Source organism: Trachypithecus francoisi, unplaced genomic scaffold, assembly GCF_009764315.1.
Source record: "Trachypithecus francoisi isolate TF-2019V2 unplaced genomic scaffold, Tfra_2.0 Lachesis_group7, whole genome shotgun sequence".
NCBI lineage: Eukaryota > Metazoa > Chordata > Mammalia > Primates > Cercopithecidae > Trachypithecus > Trachypithecus francoisi.
This window is the reverse complement of record NW_022681472.1, coordinates 93,981,981-94,004,978: the sequence shown is the minus strand read 5'-3', so window position 1 is coordinate 94,004,978 and position 22,998 is coordinate 93,981,981. Positions and strand designations below refer to the sequence as shown.

General features: G+C 45.8%; 1 protein-coding gene across 1 annotated transcript in view; it reads left to right on the top strand.

Moving 5' to 3' along the window:
* COL22A1 (collagen type XXII alpha 1 chain) overlaps window positions 1-22,998 on the top strand; it is a 336,220-nt gene that overhangs the window by 71,625 nt on the left and 241,597 nt on the right. The window contains exons 5-7 of the mRNA XM_033202916.1: window positions 7,107-7,218; window positions 13,392-13,515; window positions 19,670-19,945. Of these exons, the coding sequence (XP_033058807.1) occupies window positions 7,107-7,218; window positions 13,392-13,515; window positions 19,670-19,945 (512 nt within the window). The remainder of the gene's footprint in view (window positions 1-7,106; window positions 7,219-13,391; window positions 13,516-19,669; window positions 19,946-22,998) is intronic.

Here is a 22,998-nt window from a genome sequence, read left to right as displayed (position 1 = left end):
GAATGAATTTAAAGCTTTTCGTCATTCTATAGACTGAAGAATAGCAATTATTTTCTACTTAAGAATGATTCTAGCTGGGCACAGTGGCTCATGCCTGTAATCCTAGAGCTTTGGGAAGCCAAGGCAGGTGAATTGCTTAAGCCCAGGAGTTCAAGACCAGCCTGGGCAACATAGTGAAACCCGGTCTCTACAAAAAATACACACGAAAAAATTAGCCAACTATGGTGGTGCGTGCCCTATCTCTACAAAAAATACGCATGAAAAGATTAGCCAAAGCTGAGGTAGGCAGATCACTTAAACCCAGGAGGAAGAGGTTGCAGTGAGCTGAGATCACTCTACTGCACTCTAGCCTGGGTGACAGAGCAAGACCCTTTCTTAATAATAATATTGATGATAATAATAATAATAATAATAATAACTGATTCTTGCTGGGAAGATTCAAGTGTGTGTGTGTGTGTGTGTGTGTACTCACACTTGAAAATGCAGGACTTGGAACAGATTTGTCTATGGCATATGTGGAAGATCCTTTCAAAGTGTCTGTTTGGTGACTGGGACCTCGATTATGGGCCCTCCTGTGTCAGTCCACAGCCAGAAGAGTCTTGAAGCCTCCCCTCTCTCTTTGGAGTCTTCCTGGAAAAGAAATCACAGTGCCACCTGGGCATCCTTCAGTCTGCAGAGCAAATACAGTTTGTGCAGTTCTGAATGCACAGAGAACCTGCTTTATCTACCGTCTCCTCTAATTATAACCAGCCCCAAAAAACTGCTCCAACCATGTTCAGGCTGAAGAGTGAGTTATGAAGAGATGGAGCCTCAGATTTGCCAATTTAAATGCAGTCAGGTAATAGGGACAGCTTTTGTATTCTGGAAAAAATGCAGTCCCCAAAAGCCTCACCTCCAGGCTTTCCCATAAATGACTCTGGCTATTTTTAGGGCATATCTGGGCTGGGTCTGTGAGCACAAGGATGGGAATACACGTAGGAGATTGGAGGCATAGGTCTTAGATGGCCCTGCTGCTCACCAGCCAGACAGCCTTGGGTCAATCTTTTGACATCTCCGAGCCTTAGTTTCCTCACCTATGTAGCAGTGGATACTACAGAATGTCTTCAAGAGTCCCCCTCAGCTCTAATAACCAAATGTTCTACAAATTCTAGCCAATAAAAGTGTTAGGCAACTTTTCTAGAAGTTTAGCTACTTAATGCTTAAAGCATATGTTAGGCATGTGCAGGTCTCAAATTTGGCCACAGACATCCTGGATTTCTTTCTCTTCCCACTTGGGTCCCCCATCCAGATAGTCACCAAGTCCTGCCCATGGCAGCTTCTAAACAGCCCTCTAATTCAGCTGCTTCTTCCATCCCTGCCTCCTCACTTGCCCTCATCTCACCAGGCCTACTCCTGGTTGGTCTTCTTACCCATCCATCCCCTGCTGCCAGAATAACCTTGGAAAATAGAAACCAGATGGTATTTCTCCCTCACGTTAAAGCCCCCTGTGGCTCCTCTTTGCCTGAAGGAAGAAACCCAATCTCCCCGATGGGGTGGACAGAGCCCAGCCTGATCTGCCCCAGTCCACCCCATTCCCAGCCAGTGTACCCTCGCCACGGGTCCTGATATCCCACAGTAGCCCAGATGCCTGTTCATGATTGCAACCTGAGCAGCCCACGCATCATCTAACACATAGGAGGCCCATTACAGTGGGTCATGAATTCCTTAATTCTCTTCTCTCCTTCCACAAACGACCCTCAAATTCTCAAACACACGAACAGCAAAAGCAGCAGGCATTTTAAGGATGGAGAAACAGATCAAATCATCCCTTTCCTCAAAGAGCTCTCCATCTACTGGAGGAGGCAGGCCCATAAACATAAGCTCTCTGTATCTTGCCCAGACCCATGGAAATTCCTAGAGGAACTAAGCCAGCTGAGTGGTGGGGGGGGGGGGGGGTACGGTGTGAAGGCAGCAGCAAAGTTCCATCCAGGTCGACCTTTGCTGGATGAGGTGAGGAGCCCACAGTAGGTGCCTGACACAGCAGGTGCAGCCAGTGACCTGGGCCGTTGCTAAGGTCTCCTGACACCATGTGGTCCAGTGGCTTTCCTGGCTTCAGCGAGGTGCTCCCTCTATTTTTTGCACGAAACAATTGCTTTTTTTAATCTCACGGTGCCTTGCATCACAGCCTGCTTTCCTCGGGAACATTTTTTATTCTCCTTCCCAGCCCTTATTTATTTGGGGCAATTTATCTTTTTTTTTCTTGGTGCCCTTTGCTGCCACCTAGTTAATTCCTTGGTGTTCCAAGTTTTGTTGTATTCAACTCTTTGTTTTTGTTCACTGAAACCAATAAAAGTGGAACCAGAAAGTAGAGCATAGGGCTTGCTTTTTGAAAACAAGTCTATTTCATATATTCTCTCCAGTATGACTGCTGAGGGGAAAAGCAGATGAGGGTGTCAGTTTTTAGCGGTGTTTGATGGTGCTGTGAAGTAGAGGACTTTGCAGTTCCCGGCTCTGACTTTGCCCCTCCCACTGCTGGGGCTCCTCAGGCCCCAGGACACTTCCAAACACAGGGGCTCCAATACAGGGGCAGCCCAGTGGGTTGTGAAAGGCCCCTCGTTGTATGGGGCCCAGTCAGTTCCAACAGCTGCTCCTCACTGGGCCTGCTTGGGAGCCCAGAGCTGTGGGGGCTCTTCATGCTTCTGTCTCTAGGTAATACTGAGGCTGCAGCCTCTGGGGCATTGAGGCCCTGTTCAGGTGGGCTGGGGGCTGTGCCACCAGCAGTGCAGTGGGGAGATAAAGGAGAGGGGGTGCTCTCAGCTTGCGTTCGGCGAGTGTTTCCCAATGCCCAATTTAGGATCTCTGGGACTTCCCAGGACTCCCTCCTTGGTGGGCGTGGTGGCTGTTCCCAGTCATGCACCCTGGAGGCCTGGTCCTTATAACCAGAGTGAGAGAGATGGGGCTCTGGGGTGGTGGCAGAGCTTTTGCCAGGGGATCAGGCTTCACTTGGGTCAGCAGGTTCCCACTGTGGTCCCCAGGTGGGGACAGTGGGATTGACTAAGGAACTCCTGGGTGCTGGTTTCCCCCCAGGTATTTAATCCCATCATCACACTTAGGTCTTATGACACCCCTGCAATAAATTATTCTCTCCATTTTTCCAATTACAGAAACAGGCTCAACAAAACCAGATAACTTCCTCAGTCTCCTAGCTGGAACTCTGTGTGGAAGCGGAGCGCCTTGGGCACTAAACATAGCATTAAACATTGCTAATGCCCAATGTGCATTGTACCTTTACCTGGGATTAACCTCATGGCTTTGAGTAGGAACTGTGGCTGTTCTGTTACCTCCTGTCTCCTGGCATACTGAACAAAGGGATTCTTCACTGCATAAAATTGCACATTCAAGTTAACTGTTATGCAAGAAGTACAGTTTGACTGGGACTCCTTCCAGCCATGGCACAAATTGGGGGAAATATGACAATAGTTTTTGGTGCTAAAAACACAAAAGATGATCAAATTGTACCCCAAATTCTCCCAGTTTACAGATGAGGAGACTGATACTCAGAAAGAAAGTGACTCAGCCAGGATCACAGGATGTTGGTATCAGGGAGACCCACCCACCTCTCCATGCCGCATATTTGTCTAGAGCTTGTGAAGGTTTAGAGGAGTGATCATGCTCTCATTCAGGGCGAGGGACCCATTAGAGCATCTAGCATTTAGTGAGCAACTATTGTGTTTCAGGCATGTTCCTACACATTTTCTCATTTAAAACTCAAAGTGATTTTCCAAGACATGAATGTCTAATAGTAGAGTCAGAATGTATTGCCACTGGCAGACAGGCAGACACTGTGCAGGGCCATTTTCCTGTCCAGGCCTGGTGACTGGTTTTTCCTTTTCCTTCCTTTCCCTTCCCCTTCCTCCTCCCCCTCCCCTCCCTCCCCTTCCCTCCCCTCCCCTTTTCCTTTTCCTATTCCTCTTCCTTTTTCCTTTTTCCTTTCCTTCCCTTTCCTTTCCTTTCCAACAGAGTCTCTCTCTGTTACCCAGGCTGGAGTGCTGTGGTGTGATCTCAGCTCACTGCAACCTCTGCATCCTGAGTCCAAGCAATTCTCCTGCCTCAGCCTCCTAAGTAGCTGAGATTACAGGAACCCACCACCACCCCTGGCTAATTTTTGTATTTTTAGTAAAGACAGGGTTTCACCATGTTGACCAGGCTGGTCTTGACCTCATGACCTCAAGTGATCTGCCCACCTTGGCCTCCCAAAGTGCTGGGATTACAGGCATGAGCCACTTGCTTGGCCAAGTGGTTATTCTTAATGTCCCATTTGGTGGATGAAGACATGAGGTGCAGAGAGGTTGAGTAAATTGCCTGAGAGCTGGCAGGGAGAAAAAGTGTGGGAACAGGGATTTGCATGTAAATTGTTATCATAGCCCTTACTTGTCTACTACACTGTGTTATTATTATCCCAATTTTACAAAACTATAGAGGAAATAAGCCCAGAGAGGTTGATGCTTGTGCTCAAGGCCACACAGCTCATTAGTAGGACTTCACTCAGGATATCTGGTCCACGTGCTGGGTGTTCTCTCCTTCACACAGTCTCTCCCAGGGACCAAGCCTGTGTTACAGCTCAGAGTGAGACGTGTGTTCAGTTTGACAAATCTGCACTGTGGGCTGGCCCTGCAGGTCCCAAGGATGGGGGATCGGGTGGCAAACTCAGCAAGCCAGGTCCTGTCCTCAAGCAGCTGGTGGGTGAGGAAAGCTGGCCTCACTCAGCCTGTGCCCAGTGGCAGCCTCTCAGCTGGATCAACCCACGCACCACAGGGGACCTTGGTTGTGGGACTGTGGGTGCCTGCTCCCTCCCACAAACCAACCGTCTCCAGAGATGCCGAATCACTCACACTAGTGTGTGTAAACAAGCATGGTTTGGAGGGGTGCTTTTTCCGTCTATAATGAAGCTTCTGAATACTGTTCCCATCTTAAGGACCCAATATCGTTTAACATTATATCATGAATTCCATTAAATAGCCAGGGTGTGAGATGCTATTTAAAAATGACATAATGGCAGCTCTTAGTCATTTTCCGAGAACTTGACAACCTCAGGATGGCAAGGGGTGGGGAACGGTCCAATCCAAAAAGTGCAGGGCTTCAATCCCAGAGCAACCTTGCCCTGCTCAGAAACCCCTTCCCAGACCATCGCAGGCCAGAGCAGACCTCTACCTGGTAGCTTCCTCCCCGAGCACCTTCCCTGTCACCCCAGCCCTGTTCCTCTCCAGTGCTGCCCCTGCTCACTGACTCTTTGTGCCTGGAATTGTACTGCACACTTGCACTGTGCATTTCCTTATTTCCTGGGGTCCCCACAAGTTCCAGTTCTCCTAGAGCCAGGATTTTGTGTTGGCGCCTGCTGCAACCCTGGAGCTCACAGGGCTTGGCGTATTGCAAGCTCTCAAAATGATCTATTGAATAAATACATGACATCTATGGACAAAATTTAGCATTAGAGAATGCTGCAATTGTGATGAGAAAACAGTAAATACGAAAAGTGCTTTGTTGGTGATTTACTGTATGTCAGGTACTTTATGAAGAACTTTGTATCATTTAAGTCTCATAGCAATGAGGTACATTCTAAAATAATCCCCTTTTTACAGATGGAAAAAAACAGTGCTCAGAGATGTCAGGCAACCTGCCTAAGGTCACCCTGCAAAGACGTGGTGATTAGGATCACAACTCAGACCTGTCCAATTCTAATACTCAAACTTTGCATTAGGACTACCTGCTGCCCTCCCTGGCATTTCTTATACAATGCTTGGTGTGGACCTGGCTCTCAAAAGCATATACTGAATGAATAAATAATCTCTTTGGGCAGAATTTAGTGGTAAAAGAGACCAAGAGGCTTCAATCATTATGTTAGTCCTAGAAGTTCATTTCCTGTTTTTTTTTTTTTTTCTTTTTTCTTTTTTTTTTTTCGTAGTGCCTTAGAATATTGGAAACAGTGAGGAACTCTTCCTAAAGTCTCATAGGTTAGGTGCCAATACCGAGAAGTATATTATCCCTGGGAGTGCACAGATGGGTTCAGCCTGGTGCCTGCCTTCAGCCAGCTTCCCTGTAACCTGCTGAGAGCTTTCGCCAGTGTCTGAGAGAGACAGTTTCAGGCGGGTGTTGAGTCACAATGCTAGCCTCCAGAACAAGTGTTGTCCTCAGGCCCCTCTGAGAACCTGGTCTGCATAAAGCATCCCACTGTGGGGCAATGTGGATGAGCATGTGCTGGTGGTTGTGGGAAATAACTCGTAAAAAGAAACCCACTGTATGAATTTCTCACCATATGTTGAGTACGCATATTTAGGGTCTTACACAATTGTCACAGAGCCCTACCCAGTAGGCATCATTGCTGTCCTTCCACGGTGAAGTACGCGAGACTCCTGTGGGTCATGTGACTTGCCCAGTGTCACATACACATGGCCGCTCAGGATCAAACCCCCGTCCTTACCCTTGACCCTCACCCAAGTCCAAAGCCCCTGATTTTTCTGTTACTTTACATTGACAATGCATATAAGGTCCTCTCTTAGAGGAAAATTAAACAGAACTAAGGAAAAACAAAACAAAATCCTTTCAAGTAATGCAGTCTCATGAAGACAGTTTAATTCCTCTCTGATGTTTCTCTCTCTATAAATCATGAAACTTAGGAGCTGCCAAACTTTACCCAAGTAAAGTCCAAATGCAAGGCAAAAATACGGCTGCAGAAAGGAAAGCCCTCAGTGGCCGTTTGCCCGCAGAGCCAGCCTGCGTGAGCGAAGAGCACACATCTGGGCTTCGTGAACACCAGGGCCCTGCGGCACTCACACAACCAGGACACCCTCCATTTGTCTCACACTTAACCACATGCACACACATTTTCTTGAGAAAGCCAGTGTCTATGTTCTTCTGCACCTTTTTCCTGGAATTGAAGCCGAAGCTGTACATCTCATTACTCCGGTGCTTATGTTTTCTCCCTGAATATGTATTTGAACAATTCCCTCCCAATCTGTTCTCCTGGGGCGGGATGGGCAGGCTGCCTCTGCAGAGAGCAGATGTGATTTTTCTTTGTCTTTTATACTCTTCCGTCTCCAAACTCATTCCCAGCTCTTCTCTTTGAACAGGTTTTGACCTGATGGATTTGTTCAGTGTGAAGGAAATCTTGGGGAAGAGAGAGAATGGCGTGCAGAGTTCTTATGTACGGATGGGATCCTTCCCTGTGGTGCAAAGTACTGAGTGAGTGGTCACTTCTCTTTCCAGACCTGCCCAGGGTGTCATGGGAAAGGGCAAGAAAGGGGCCAGCAGCCTCAGTTTCATACTTGGCACTGAGCCAGGCTTTAACCTACTCAGTGCCTGGTAAGGTTGCCCTGTGATGAAGCAGCTGAACCACTGGACCAGGGAATTCAACCTGTTTTTTAGCCAATCTATTATCATTGACTTCATTGGTTCTCTGCTCCTTCTACACCCATCTCTCCATACACATTTGGCATTAGCCATTCATTCGTACATGTGTTTTCTGTCCATTCATGAAATAACAGACGGGTATGGTTTAGTAGTGCATAGCACCTACTAAGGACCTGACACTGCATTCATGGCAGGTGTGGCTTTGCCAGAATCATGGAGTAGCTTTGGCCAGTTGGGACTGAGTATCAGTGTTGACTGGGTACTTGGCTTTACACATTTCTGAATGCCCTTGTGCCTCAATTTGCTCATGTTTTCATTCCAAAGTGAATGTTCCTGCCTTGCAACATTATTGAGAGGACATCATGTAAAGATTTGTCCAGTTCCTGACACTTATTGGGCCTCCAGTCAGGAGCTAAAGATGATACCAAAATGAACACTCTATTCTTCTCATTACAGGCAGACAAATCTTTTGAAAACAAAAATGATACTGTTACCCAATCCAGACCCCAAGAGCGTTCTTGGATCTCGTGCAAGAGAGAATGCAGGGTGACTCCGCAGTGCAAAGTGAAAGCAAGTTTATTAAGAAAGTAAAAAAATAAAAGAATGACAGAGCAGCCCCAAGGGCTGCTGGTTGCCCATTTTTATGGTTATTTTTTGATGATGTGCTAAACAAGGGGTGGATTATTCATGCTTCCCCTTTTTAGACCATATAGGGTAACTTCCTGACATCGCCATGACATTTATAAACTGTCATGGCACTGATGGGAGTGTAGCAGTGAGGACAACCAGAGGTCACTCTCGTGGCCATTTTGGTTTTGGTGGGTTTTGGCCGGCTCCTTTACTGCAACCTGTTTTATTAGCAAGGTCTTTATGACCTGTATTTTGTGCTGACCTCCTGTCTCATCCTGTGACTTAGAATGCCTTAGCCATCTGGAAATGCAGCCCAGTGGGTTTCAGCCTCATTTGACCCAGCTCCTGTTTAAGACAGAGTCGCTCTGCTTCACACGTCTCTGACAGTATCGTGTCATGAGACCTCTCTTCCATCTTTAAACTATTAATATTTAACTGCTTCCAGTGTTCTTAGTAAACTAAAAGGCCAGGAAGAGGAAGGCCCCTATGTGACCCGGCCCCATCCTGCCTTTGTGGTCTCCTGGCTCATCCTCCAGTCTTCCCTGTGTGTCTCCTGTCTGTGTTCTAGGACCTCCCGGGCACCCTCCTCCCACTGGGAGGCCTTAGTTCATGTTCTTCCTCTACCTGGGACACCTGCCCTGCTCATCCTGCAAAGCATGCTCACCCATTATGCTCTCTAGATGCCTTCCTTGAATCCCCAAAATCAGGCCTTCCCCTTACCTACCCTCCTCCCAATTTGTACTTCTGTACAAAATGTGTTAAAGTTGAAGTTACCTGATCCATCGTACAATAGTCTTATCTCCCCTGCTCAGTGAGAAGTCCTAGCAAGGAACTGAGTCTTGGTTTCTGCTACAGTCTCGGCACCCAACTAAGCCCTGCCCAGAGTAGGGAATGAGGAAATATTTGCTGAATGAATGAGTCAACAGCCCGTAAGGAGTGAAAATGTTCTTTCAGATGCTAGTCTGGCAAAGACTGGCTTTGAATGCCAGCTCATAGAGTATGGGTTTCTGCATGTGTGTGATCCTTTTTGTTTTTTTAATTCAATGAGCATTCTCTGAGTGCCAACCACACACAGGCACTGTTTCAGACTCTGAAGTCGTTTCAACCATGGCTCACAGTGTCTACATTCCAAGAGCGATTTTACAGAAGAAGAAATGAGACAAGTCACTTCCTCTCTGAGTCTCGTTTTCATGAAACAAAGACAATAATCGCTGTCAGCTTCCCAGACAATGAGGTTCTCCCTCCACACACAGCCAGATGCTGGGGGATGTTATTATGAATCACCTGGCCCTGTGCTCATGTGGGGGGTGCACAGGGATGAGCAGAGTCTACAGCCTGTTTTCTTCTTCACTTCCCCTCACTTCTTTGCCTAATATGTCCAATTCACCACCCATTCTACTTGTAAGCAGGAAAAAATCATGTGGAACTTTAAAAAAAATGCAAAAGAGAATGAACAAAATAAAGAAAGCAAAAGTTACACAAATCTAGTGGAAGGGTCTAACCAAGGACCACTCTGTTTGTTAACCTTCTAAGGAGGCACTTGGATCAAAGAGCAAAGCAGCCAAATTCAGGCAATGCTCTGTGGAACACAGCATGGGACCCCGATTCTGGCTCATGGATTTGGGCTCCTTCCTGTTCTCTGAGAGTTGCTCTGAGGAGGAATTTCTACTTTTGTTTTAATGGCAAAGCACCCAAAATAAAATCAAATTGGCAAAGTTCTTTCTTTTCAAGAAAGGATATTACACTTTTAATTTCTAAAGCTTTGATATTTAAACACACATACATACAATTTTAGTTTGCAAGTTAATTTTGTTCATAAAGAGATGTCACTTTCAATATTTATATTTTTTTCTCACCTGTTTAACATTTAAAGGGCACCTTATCTAATTTACTTCTCACGACAATAATGGAAACGAGCAAGGCAGGTATTATACTTTTCACTTAGCTGGTACAACAATTGAGACTCAAAATGGGACAGTGATTTGTTCAACACCTCACAGGTCAGAGGAAGCAGAGGCTGGCCTCAAACTCAGGTCCTCTAATTACACACCCTTTTCCCTTCCACTGTCATCTCATACCTGCTGTATTATTTGTGGAAAAGATTGGATTCAGCTATTTCCTTTCTTTAGATGTTTTCTGTTAATGATCTTTTTTCTCCCTGATTAAAATGACTGATATATACACACACACACACACATACATACATATATATATATACATACATATATACACACACACATATATATATACACACACATGCACATATATCCACATATGTGTGTGTGTGTAACCTAAGCAAAAGTTATTGTAATCAGGGGAATATAAAGTCATTAACAGATAAATCTGTACTTCTTCCTATGATATACTTGTCTGTGTGCATTTCAAAGGCATAAGAAGAAAGTGTGTTCAGGGGAAAAAAATAGCATAATTGGATTTATTAAGAAAATAAGGAGAAAATGGCCGGGTGCTGTGGCTCATGCCTATAATCCCCGTACTTTGGGAGGCCAAGGCAGGCAGATTACTTCAGGTCCAGGTTTCGAGACCAGCCTGGCCAATGTGGTGAAACCATGTCTCTATTAAAAATACAAAAAATTAGCTGAAACCCTGTCCACTAAAAATACAAAAAATTAGCCAGGTGTGGTGGCAGACACCTGTAATCCCAGCTACCTGGGAGGCTGAGGCAGGAGAATTGGTTGAGCCTGGGAGGCGGCAGTTGCAGTGAGCCAAGATCGTGCCATCCATTGCACTCCAGCCTGGAAGACAAAGTGAGACTCTGTCTCAAAAAAAAAAGTAAAGAAAGAAGGAGAAAATGAAAAACAAAGCAACATATTGATCTGTGGCTACAAAGTCTGTGTCTGTGGATGCAGGCGGGGAGGTCCCATCTTCCTCCTGCATGGGCAGTGACTGAGGGCGTCTCTGAATACTGAGGGAAGCCCAGGTGCTGTGAGTGATGGGCCCTGTTCCTATTACCTGGATATGATCCTGGGTGACATCCCAACTCAGAGAATGACTTTGAACAACTGGGCCATCATCTCCCAGCCTGGAGCTGTAAACAGAATCAGAATCTTGCTTGCAGGTCCTACAGCCAAACAAAGTCCCTGCGGATCTGCAAGTCTGAGAACCAGGAACTCAGACGCCTCCCCACTTCCCTTCCTGTCTGTCTGGCCAGGCAGGGTCCATCTCCTCCAGCAGGGAAGTCAATGTCATGTACATTCCTGAGGCAGCCCCCAGCTCCCAGGGCAGGATTGGGCTCCCCCACAGCAGGCTTTGCAGTTAAGAGTGCAGTCAGCTGGTGATTAAGAGAAGAGCGCAGGAGAGCAGATCCCAGGTAGCCAGATGGCATGGAGTTAACCCCTCAGAGCCTGGGTGCCCTCAGCTATAGCACGAGGATCAAAATACCGATTTTTTCTTTTTTTTCAGACGGAGTCTTGCTCTGTCGCCCAGGCTGGAGTGCAGTGGCGTGATCTTGGCTCACTACAAGCTCTGCCTCCCGGGTTCACACCTGTAATACCTTCTTTATACATTCTCGTGAGGAAGAAATTAGGCAATATGTGAAAAGAGTAGTGGTGAGCTTGTGTTAAGCTCTCAAAAGATGTGTATTTTTATTAAATCTTAGAATCTTATGTCAAATGAGATCCTATGTGTAAGTGCTTTATTGAATCCAAGAAACACTATGAAAAAGTAAGCTAAACTTTATTTTGATAGGATGTAAGTCTAGGATAGATCAGAAATTTCTCAACTAAGAGAAATTTCACCCCCACCGCCTAGGGGGCCTTGGGCAGTATCTGGAGACAATTTTGTTGTCACAACTGGGTGAGGGGTTGCTACTGCCATCAAGTAGGTGGGGGCCAGGGAGGCTGCTCAGACTCCTACGAGGCACGGGGCAGCTTCCCCGTCTGTGTTGTCTAGGATGCGTCCCCCAGGAAGATCAACCAGGCCCTGTACTAGCTCTGGTGAGAGAGAGGTTTCTGCATGGACATGGCTGTTGACAGTTTTCAAAGTTCTGCATTCCTTCAACTTTTATGAAGTGCCTGCCATGCTTCAGGGACCCGAGTGGGTGCTAAGGGACGGGGATCTGTCAGTGTTTCCTCACCAGGGACCTCAAGGAAAATGTGGGGAGCCTGGAGAGCTGGAAGACAGGTGGCCGTGAGTCAAGCAGATGGGGAGAGATGAGGAAGGAGGGGGTGATGTCAATGACGTTTTCCAGAACTCTGTTGTGAAGGGAAGGAGAAGAAGAAAGAGGAAGTGGGAGATTCCTCAGGTCCCGGCTGGGGATGTGCAGTCAGGGGAGGCTGTGTGTTGGTGGGGGTGGCGGGGTTCTGTACTGATATGCGAGAGGCAGGAGGGAGCCCAGGTGCCCTGTTCATGATACAGAGGAAGATGGAAGAGCAGTGCTCCGAGGACAGAGGGACTGAGGGATGGCATCTTGGTTCTTGGTCGGGGGATTGATCCTCCACAGAAGGGAATGAACAATTTTCATTTCTGAATTTGGAAGAGGAAAAGCAGCCCCAGAACTTGGCGGGGGTGGAGCAACAGGGAGCTGAGGCCTCCCCAAGGTGAGGGGCTGGCTCCACAGGCCAGGCAGGAACCTGGGCCTTGTGGGAGAGAAGAGGATGTGCTACATCCCAGTCTATTCTGGCTGCTATGACAAAGCACATAAATGAAGCTGGGTGGCTTATACACAGCATTTACTCCTCACAGTTCTGCAGGCTGGGAAGTCTAAGATCAGGGTCCTCATAGACACCATCCTTCCCTGCACTCTCACATGGTGGGAGGGGTAAACAAGCTCTCTGGGGTCTCTCTTATAAGGGCACAAATCCCATTCATGAGCCTTCTGCCCTCATGACCTAATCACCCCCCACCAAATCCCCATCTTCTCTTACCATCACCTTGGTGTGAAGATTTCAACATAACAAATTTAGGAAGACAGAAACATTCAGACCATGGCATCCTGGCATCTGAGACAGGGCACCCAGCAGGATAAGGTATATCCATTTGTCCTGGCCGAGGAGGGATGCAGCAGGGAGCAGCGAAGCTGGGAGTTTCTCCATATTTGATCCCAGGAGCATGACCATTTAACGTTTACTGTGGATGTCATCAGTCATGGTGGTAGTGGAGAGATGGAAGCAGACGCACCATAGGGATGGATTTGAAGATGCTGAGGCTGGAGCCTCAGGGGCCATGACGATGGTCTACGTCACATTGAGGCCCTGACCTAAGGAGAAAGCAGTCAAGGCAGGCCAAGAAGGTGGATGGTGGAAATATTTAGGAAGTCAAATCGGCAGGGCTTGATCACTGGTGGGTTGTGTGGGCTCACTTTGCTGGTCCCTGCTCTCATTGCCAAGCCTGCTGTGTTTGTCTCCATTTTTCTCCAGGGAGGTGTTCCCCCAAGGTTTACCTGATGAATACGCCTTTGTCACAACCTTCCGGTTCAGGAGAACCTCTCGGAAGGAAGACTGGTATATCTGGCAGGTCATCGACCAGTACGGCATCCCACAGGTAAGGACAGCACCGCCTTATCTCGGTGGTCCTGAGCTTTCTCTCTCCCTCTCACAGGGATTGGCATCACCCACCGTGTTTTCTCCAGGGCTCTTATCCCTGGGCCTAGAGAGATTGAGAACCTGGTGTATGGAGGCTCAGAGGACCTGCAGGGGGAATGTCATGAGACCCAAGAGGTCCAGCTTCTTGTCCTAATGATATAGTACCAGGCCTTCCAATGGGGGTAAAGGAGACTGAGTTGTACCAGGCCTTCCAATGGGAGTGAAGGAGACTGAGTTGTACCAGGCCTTCCAATGGGGGTGAAGGAGACTGAGTTGTACCAGGCCTTCCAATGGGGGTGAAGGAGACTGAGTTGTACCATGCCTTCCAATGGGGGTGAAGGAGACTGAGTTGTACCAGGCCTTCCAATGGGGGTGAAGGAGACTGAGTTGTACCAGGCCTTCCAATGGGGGTGAAGGAGACTGAGTTGTACCAGGCCTTCCAATGGGGGTAAAGGAGACTGAGTTGTACCAGGCCTTCCAATGGGGGTGAAGGAGACTGAGTTGTACTAGGCCTTCCAATGGGGGTGAAGGAGACTGAGTAGTACCAGGCCTTCCAATGGGGGTGAAGGAGACTGAGTTCCTGTCCTCCGAGACTCTTGACCTAGCCAAGGAGATGGGCGCCAGCTCTGCTGTCCTGTGACACCTGCTGTATTGGCAACATGAGTGACCCGGCTTCATGATGCAGTGGAGGGCACTGGCTCAGGGTCACATAGACCTGGGTTCAGGTCTTGCGTCTAATCCTTAATTGGTGTGGGTCCTGGGATGGGTTACTTTGTCCTTCTGAGTCTTGGTTTTCATAGCTGTAAAATGGAAAACAGAGTACCTAGCATGAACGGTTGGTGGGAGAATCAGATGGAATAATGGTCTATAAAGCATCTAGAACAGCCTGAGACATAATACAATCTCATCATGAGAAGTTCCCTTCAGTGTTCTACTGAATGAAGCTCTGGGTCCTGTCTTTACTCACCTCCTGTTTCAACTTTCAGTTCCCACAAAGGTAGGACAGCTCTCCATCAGCACACGGTCTGGTGAGGAAAGACAAATCTGAAATTCAAAGCCATCAACACCATCTGTTGGTCTGAGATAAAAGCAACACTACTGTTTGTTCTCCACCAAATCCAAATTCCCTTGTTCTCAAGTTCATAGACGAACCGTTTCTTTCTCCTCTCCTAGAAAAATGAACTGGGGCCGGGCGCGGTGGCTCAAGCCTGTAATCCCAGCACTTTGGGAGGCCGAGACGGGCGGATCACGAGGTCAGGAGATCGAGACCATCCTGGCTAACACAGTGAAACCCCGTCTCTACTAAAAAATACAAAAAACTAGCCGGGCGTGGTGGTGGGCGCCTGTAGTCCCAGCTGCTCGGGAGGCTGAGGCAGGAGAATGGCGTGAACCCGGGAGGCGGAGCTTGCAGTGAGCTGAGATCCGGCCACTGCACTCCAGCCTGGGGCCACAGAGCGAGACTCCGTCTCAAAAAAAAAAAAAAAAAAAAAAAAAAAAAAAAAAAAAGAAAAATGAACTGGGTGAAGATATTACTCACTTTCAGCTGGGAGATACTGACTAAACTTTCACTAGGGGCTAAAATAAAATAAAAGCATCCTCAAGCAATTGGACTCCAGCAATCACACTCATGGCCTGCCATCAGAGAGGGCAAGATACTCTTAAACAGTGAGCTCGCCTTCCCAGGTTGAGGCTGGGCCCTGACTTCAGATGCATTTGCTTATCAGTGTGTACATGCTCTTAGTAGGAGCTGGGGATTGTTTGGAGGACTTTACAAATACTAATTCATTTAGTCTTCATAATAATTCTATGAATATTTTCTACTGTTAGCATCACAGATATGAGGAAACTGAGCCAAATATGAGGAAACAGAGAGGCTAAGAAATTTGCTTACCTTTTGACAGGTAATAAAAGCAGAAGTTGAGATTTGAACCCAGTCATTCAGGTTCCCACATCTGTGCTTTCAACCACATGCTTAGCTGGCTTCTCTCCCAAGCCTGTCCTGATCAATTAGTCCTGTTGAATGATTTTCCATAACATCCCTGGTCATACTGAGATGCAGAAACATTTTCAAACTTAACTGCTGAGAGGCTTGATTTTGTAAGTGTGGGAGGCTGAATGGAGGAGTTGAGATTCTTCTCCAGAGGCCACTTTTCTGGAGAAGTCCATTGCATTCCCATCTAACGTCATCTCCAATTGCACAGGTCTTGCTTCTCCATTTTCTCAGGGTCTGGTGCAGTGGTACTGGGCCCCTGCCATGACATTCTTGTGGGTGAGCCTGCACCACCCCCTCAGTCTGGGATCTCTTCCTTCATGGCATTTGCAGAGCTGTCTATGCCCTGTCTGCCATGTGTGCATCCTCTCCTCCTCCTGTCAAAATAAGTAATGGGGTGAAATACCGCAGAGCCATGCAGAGATGAAGTCTGTCTTGAGATGTGAGATTCCTATGTGAAGAGGCACCCAGAAATTTACCCTTGTTAAGCCAGGCTTGGTTGGGTGCCCATCACCAGAAGTGCCAATGATGTGCACTTCCATGCCCTGGGGAAATACTGGCTAGACACAGGAAAACCGGATAAAGACCTGTAAAGAAGATGATCTGTGAGCAGAGTGGTGTTCGGTGCATGCCCATGCACTCTGTCAGTCACTGTAGATCTACAGATAGAGAAGTTCATCTATAGATATAGATGCTCATGCTTTCATTTGCCATTTACAACCACCCTTAAAAGCTGACATGTTCCCCATTTGTCATTTGGGTAAACTGAGGGGCATTCACTCATTCCAGATATGATAAAGGGACAGCAAGGAGGCCGGTAGAGTTGGAGCAGAGTTATGTGTATGTGTGTGTGTGTGTGTGTGTGTGTGTGTGTGTGTGTTGGGGTTAGTTAGGTATGAGGTTCTAGATGTGAAAGGAGACTGGATTTCAACAAGTCTTATAGGCCAGTATAGGGACTTTTTGTTTGAGAAGAGACTCTGTGGAGTTGCACAGGCCCAGAAATAGGAGGACAAATTAGGAGAACATGGTAGTGATCCAGGCAAATGTGAATGCCAGCAGTAATAGTGAGATTAGGAGAAACAGTCAGGTTATAGGTTAATTTTGAAAATAGAACCAGTAGGATTTGCTGATGGAGCTGACATATAAAGTGCCTTCCCCAGAGCTACCTAGCTAATATTGGTAGACACAAGATATCTGACTACTGGGTGCCCTCCCTTGCTGTATACCATGCTAGAGACAGAAACACTGGGAAAGCCATGTCCCCAGGAAGCTCTGAAGGTTCAGGGACACAGTGCTCGAACACGTGAAATGGAAGACCATGTTTAATCATGGAAGTATTAGCTTTATGTGTATTAGAAGTATTAGATTAGACAAGGTTTCGTAGTTTTCTATTTTATGCCCTACTCATAGCATAAAATAGGTGATGCAATTAAAATAAATCCTAGTCTTCCTTGGTTGTACTGAACCCATGTGGACCACAGAAAAAGAGACCAGAAGACCCAAGTTGTGTTGAATATATAGCTGATGCCCCGTACTACATGAGCACCTTCCTTCAACTACAGAGACTCTTATTCATTTGTTCATTTCTTCATGCATTCAGTACCTTTTTATTGAGTGCCACTGTGTACCATGTGTTCTAGCCACTGGGGTTACAGAGATGAAGAGAGAAAGTGCCTGTTTAAAAAGATGGGCAGGAAAGACAAAAAGGTGAACAAAAGACATGCATAAGATAATTTCACATACTGATGCTGTGCTATGAAGAAAGTCAATAAATGATTGGGCGCAGTGGCTCATGCCTGTAATCCTAGCACTGTGGGAGGCCAAGCCAGGCAAATCACCTGAGGTCAGGAGTTCGAGACCAGCCTGGCCAACATGGTGAAACCCCATCTCTACTAAAAATACAAAAATTAGCTGGGCATAGTGGTGCACACCTGTAGTCCCAGCTACTTGGGAGGCTGAAGCAGGAGAATTGCTTGAACCTGGGAGATTGAGTTTGCAGTGAGCTGAGATTGCCCCACTGCACTCCAACCTGGATAACAGAATGAGACTCCATCTCAAAAAAAGAAAAGAAAGGAGAAAAAAGAAAAAAAGTCCATAACTCACATCTTGGGATGTGAGAACAGATGGTCAGGTTACAATCCAAGAGTACGTGTTTATCAGGGAAGGTTTCACTGCTGTGATGGCTGTGAATTTACTCGCTTAATTCATTATCGCAAATATTTAGAACAGTGCCTGGCAAATAATAAATACTATACAAATGTTATATATATATTATCATTCTCTTAATAGTCCTCATGACAATTCATTTAATTAAATTCTTGTGGATCAATTTATACAATCCTCTTCACAAATAGGCACTACTATTGGTCCCATTTTACAAATGAGGAAGCTGTAGAAAGGTTAAATAACTTACCTAAAGTCACACAGCTAAAAAGTGATTCATTGGTTTAGATGTAGGTTGGCAAGAGACAGCCTCCACTGGGCCCACATTTTTGACGAGTGCTGTAGCAAAATGACTGGGGTTAAGGGAGCTGATACAGTTAAGGGATAAGGGTTAAGGAAACCAACAAGAAATGCAGGATCAGCCACAGGAGGAAGCTACCACCAGGCCTGGATGGGCAGGGGAACAGGGAGGAGATGGTGAGTTCTAGAGTCACAAAAGAGGATATACTTCCAAAGAACTGGGGCACATGGAGAAACAAAGCCACTAAGGAGCCACAGGGAAGCCAGGAGGGGTGGGAGGAATACATGCCCCACCACTCTCTCTTCCCGCTCATTGGTCTCCATTCCAATGGACTTCCCGTGGGCCAAGCTCAAATAGAAGCCAAAGGACCGAGCAGCCAAGATGAAGAAGTCCTAAAAGGTCAGATCCTGGGAGCAGGGAGCCACAGGGAAGGGGCAAAACATGAATATTAGAGCAGATGAAGACTAACCTTGCAGAGACAGAACAAGGAAATACTCATTCTTTCATTCACTCAATGGATACTCATGTTCTGTGCCTTCTATTCTGTTCATACTTTTGTGTATCTCTTGCCCACTGTTGTGTTCCTAACACCCGGCATGTTGTCTGCTGGGCGCACAGGATGTTTGATGAATATTCTGGAGGGATGACAAAATGAGTACATGGATGAGAACATACTCACTTATTCGTTATTAAAAAGCAGTCAGACACAATTAGGCGTGGTGGCTGATGCCAGTAATCCCAGCACTTTAGGAGGCCAAGGCGGGCAAATCATTTGAGGTCAGAAGTTTGAGACCAGCCTGGCCAAAATGGTGAAACCCTCTCTCTACTAAAATCACAAAAATTAGCTGAGCGTAGTGGTGCATACCTGTAATCTCAGCTACTCGGGAGGTTGAAACAGGAGAATTGCTTGAATCTGGGAGGCAGAGGTTGCAGTGAGCTGAGATCACACCACTGCACTCCAGCCTGGGCAACAGAGTAAGACTCCATCTTAAAAAAACAAAACAAAACAAAAACCAACATCAAAAAAAAAAAAAAACCCAATCAGAAGTAAAACAGTAAAACCTTCTCCAGAATTTGCCCATTGCAAAACGCCTGTGCATTTTGCAAAGGCTACCCCAATGACCCAGACAGATCAGACTCCTACCATCAAGAAACATTATTTTACAGGAGCTCCAGCTTTATCTTCAAATGAGAGACGGTGTAGTTTAACAGATCAGGCCAGAAGATGTGTTTGGTTTAACCAGCCCAGGGTTTTAAGACACTGAAACTAGTTAGGATTTCTGGCTGGTCTTACAACTCAAGCCCCTCTGTGTACCAGTTGTCTTGGAGTCTCACCAAAGCTCTATTACCCACATAGCCCTTCCAGACAGTTGAGGCTGTGACCCCTGCATTAAAGTATGAGTGCAATTATTCCATTTAATACCAGGTTTAGAATAGCCTGCAAGGTAGACATCATTAACACCATTGTGTAAGGAGGAACCCGAGGCTCAGAGGTGTGAAGGAATTGGTCCAAGGTCAGATGGCAGGTGACCAGCTGGTAAGTCACAGCCAGGATCTGATTCAGGATTGCCAGGTCTGACTCTGAACTCCCTTTTCCCATTCTCTTCTTTTCCCTTGGCCCCAAGAAACTCAAGGAGTCTCTGGTCCTTTCCTCCCCAGGTCTCCATCCGGCTGGATGGTGAAAACAAGGCAGTCGAGTACAACGCTGTGGGTGCCATGAAAGATGCTGTCAGGGTGGTCTTCCGAGGTTCCCGGGTCAATGACCTCTTTGACCGGGACTGGCACAAGATCGCCCTGAGCATCCAGGCCCAGAACGTCTCCCTGTACATCGACTGTGCACTGGTGCAGACACTACCCATCGAGGAGCGGGAGAACATTGACATCCAGGGCAAGACTGTGATTGGCAAGCGCCTCTATGACAGTGTGCCCATCGACGTGAGTACCAGGGGGCATTCTGCAGCTCAGGTTCCAGGCCACTGGGGAGAAGCCTTGGGAGCTAAGTGCCCACAGTGTTCTCCACACCTACATGAACTGTGTAACAAATCATCACCTTGGACCGTCTTAGAAGCAAAGACTCTGACTCAGAAAGCTGCCATATTGGAACCCCAATTCACCATCGCCCATGTATTCATTCATTCAGTTATTCAGCCATTCCATCAATCATTCATCACATATACATTGAGCACCTACGATGTGCCAGGCACTGTGCTCAGCACTGGGGACACCAGTATCCACAAAAGAGAACAAGACTGACATGGCTCTGGCTGCATAAATAATTTTAGAGAAAGGTAGCTCCTAGGTCTGCAAAGATCACACACACACATACATATATGTGCATATGTATATGAATATATATATGCAGGGAGGTGGCTAGATATATAATGGTTTCTGAATAATTTAAATACAGATTTTTTCTTTCTTCCTTGATTGTAAAAAAAATTGGAAAATAAACAACAATCATCCTCATTGCACCAACTAGGGATAACAACTGGTAATAACTGAACATTTATCCTTCCATCCTGAATCAATGTTCTTTCCTTCTTTTATTTTTTCTCTTCCCTCCTTACTTCATTTCTCTTCTGTTTTTTCATTCCTTTAATTTTTCTTTCTTCCCTCAAGAAATACCCACATCTGTAGTCACAGAGATGCATACACCAGAAGTATGTACGTAATACAATACACACAGACACCTTGCACAGTGATCTACGTGTTCCGTCTTCAAGCTGAAGTCAACCTTAGCTCCCATGCCCAAGAGCATCCCCCACTGCCTGCGAAATAACAGGAAACATGATGTGGGGAAAGCTCTTTCCAAAACCATTTTATGTGTCCACGTATACATAAGCATAAGCAAATATAGTACCATTAGGCATAGGTTAGATTCTTGGAAGTTTATGTTAATAATGGACTACATCTGGCTTTTTTTGTTTTCTTTACTGAAAATCATGTGTCTAAGCTTTTATTTTTTTTTAGCTAATGCGTAATACTTTGTTATATATTCATTCATAAATCATTCATTTTCCTGTTAGTGGTGTTTAGATAGTTTCTAATGTATCACTATCGTAATTAGGAAGCCTTGGACTTTGAAAAGGGGGGTACATCTCCATGCACTTGACTTATGAGGAAAATGTAGCAACACCTGCCCTGTAAGCTTGAGATATAGATGAATTGAGAGCATTTCTTGGAGGTATGTACCCTCAAGTTTAATGACTGGGCTCTGGGGTACACAAGTTTGAACTTTCCCATGTATTTCAAATTGCTCTAGAAAGTGACTTTCATATGTGTGTATGTATGTTGTGTGTGTATAACATATAAACATTAAACATTATGTATATAAACGTATACATACATTATAGATATAAATTATATTAATGTTTCTTTAATCTATATCTATATAATTATATATAATATACCATTATATATAACTATATGTAATATATAAATATATATAACATTATATATAGATCTATATATATTATATCTATATAAGGGTACATCATATAAATGATATGTGTATCATGTTTTGTTGTTGTTTTGCCAGTCTGCTGGGCATACAGGGTTATATTATGGTTTTCTTTTTTCTTTTTGTTGTTGTTTTTTTTTTTTTTTGAGATGGAGTCTCGCTCTGTCCCTCAGGCTGGAATGCAGTGGCGCGATCTCGGCTCACTGCAACCTTTGCCTCCCAGGTTCAAGCGACTCTCCTCCCTCAGCACCCTGAGTAGCTGGGATTACAAGGCACACGCCACCAAGCCCGGCTAATTTTTGTATTTTTAGTAGAGACAGGGTTTCACCATGTTGGTCAGGCTGGTCTCGAACTCCGGACCTTGTGATCCACCCGCCTCAGCCCCACAAAGTGCTGGGATTACAGGCGTGAGCCACCATACCCGGCCTTACATTGTGGTTTTCATCTGTATTTACCTGATTACCGTTGAGACTGGAAATCCTTCCCTATGTTTTCTGATGGTTCCCACCTCCCCCTTTGGTGATGCTAGGCCATCTCCTTTGCCTGTTTTACTACTATGCTAGTTTTCTTTACTGAATGATTTCTAGATAATCTTTTCATATTTTGTATACTCATTGCTTATTTGTTATACATGTTGCAAAATTGTTTCCTGGTATGTGAAACATAAACCATAAGAAAAAATGAGTAAGTTGGGATACATAAAATTTTAGGAAGTGGCAGTCCAGCAAAAGGCATCGTAAACAAGTTTATAGACTTTGTTATAACTTGTTTTGTTAACAGAATGATCAGTCATCAACAACCCTGTGCATACCGATTTTCAAAAATTAAGCTGAGAGTGAGCTGGTCAGAGGTAGTGGGGAGAGGAGAGATTGGGGCTTGCAGATGTGGGAAGGACAGACACACGCAAACTGCAGCTCACATGCCAGCAACTGCCAGCCAGCTGCAACACCATCGCCCATGTCACACACTGTTCATGTTTTCCAGGCTTTGTTTATCTGTTAGTTTGTTTAATCTCTGAAATGGGAATCACACCCTGTTTGTTTTTATGTGCAGTTGCTGAGGGATGAAATAATAGATGTGGAACCAAATTAAGCAAAAAATAGTAAAATCAAAGTAAAGCTATAAAAATCATTATTCAGTCTGCTACTAATTCTAGCTACTTGTGCAGAGACTCTGTGCCAGGCATTGCACTCAAGTGCCCCTTTACACCATTTCTGACCAAAATCTTTACAACTTTAGAAAGTAGATAGAGTGGATATCCTCATTTCACAGATAGAGACTCTCCTGGAGATTTTGAGTACTCTTCTGAGATCACAGAGCCAACAAATGGCAGTTTGTGTTTCCACTCACACAGCCTGTCTTCCAGGTCCATTTGCAAACCTCTCCCTGCCTAAGATAACAGATATCAAAGGGCTGGACAAGATGGAGCTCTGGGGTATTCATGATACAATAAGGATCACTATTATCTCCCTCAGAGTGTGCATCACGGTCACAAACACAACCCTTCTTAATCCTAAATTCAGGCCAG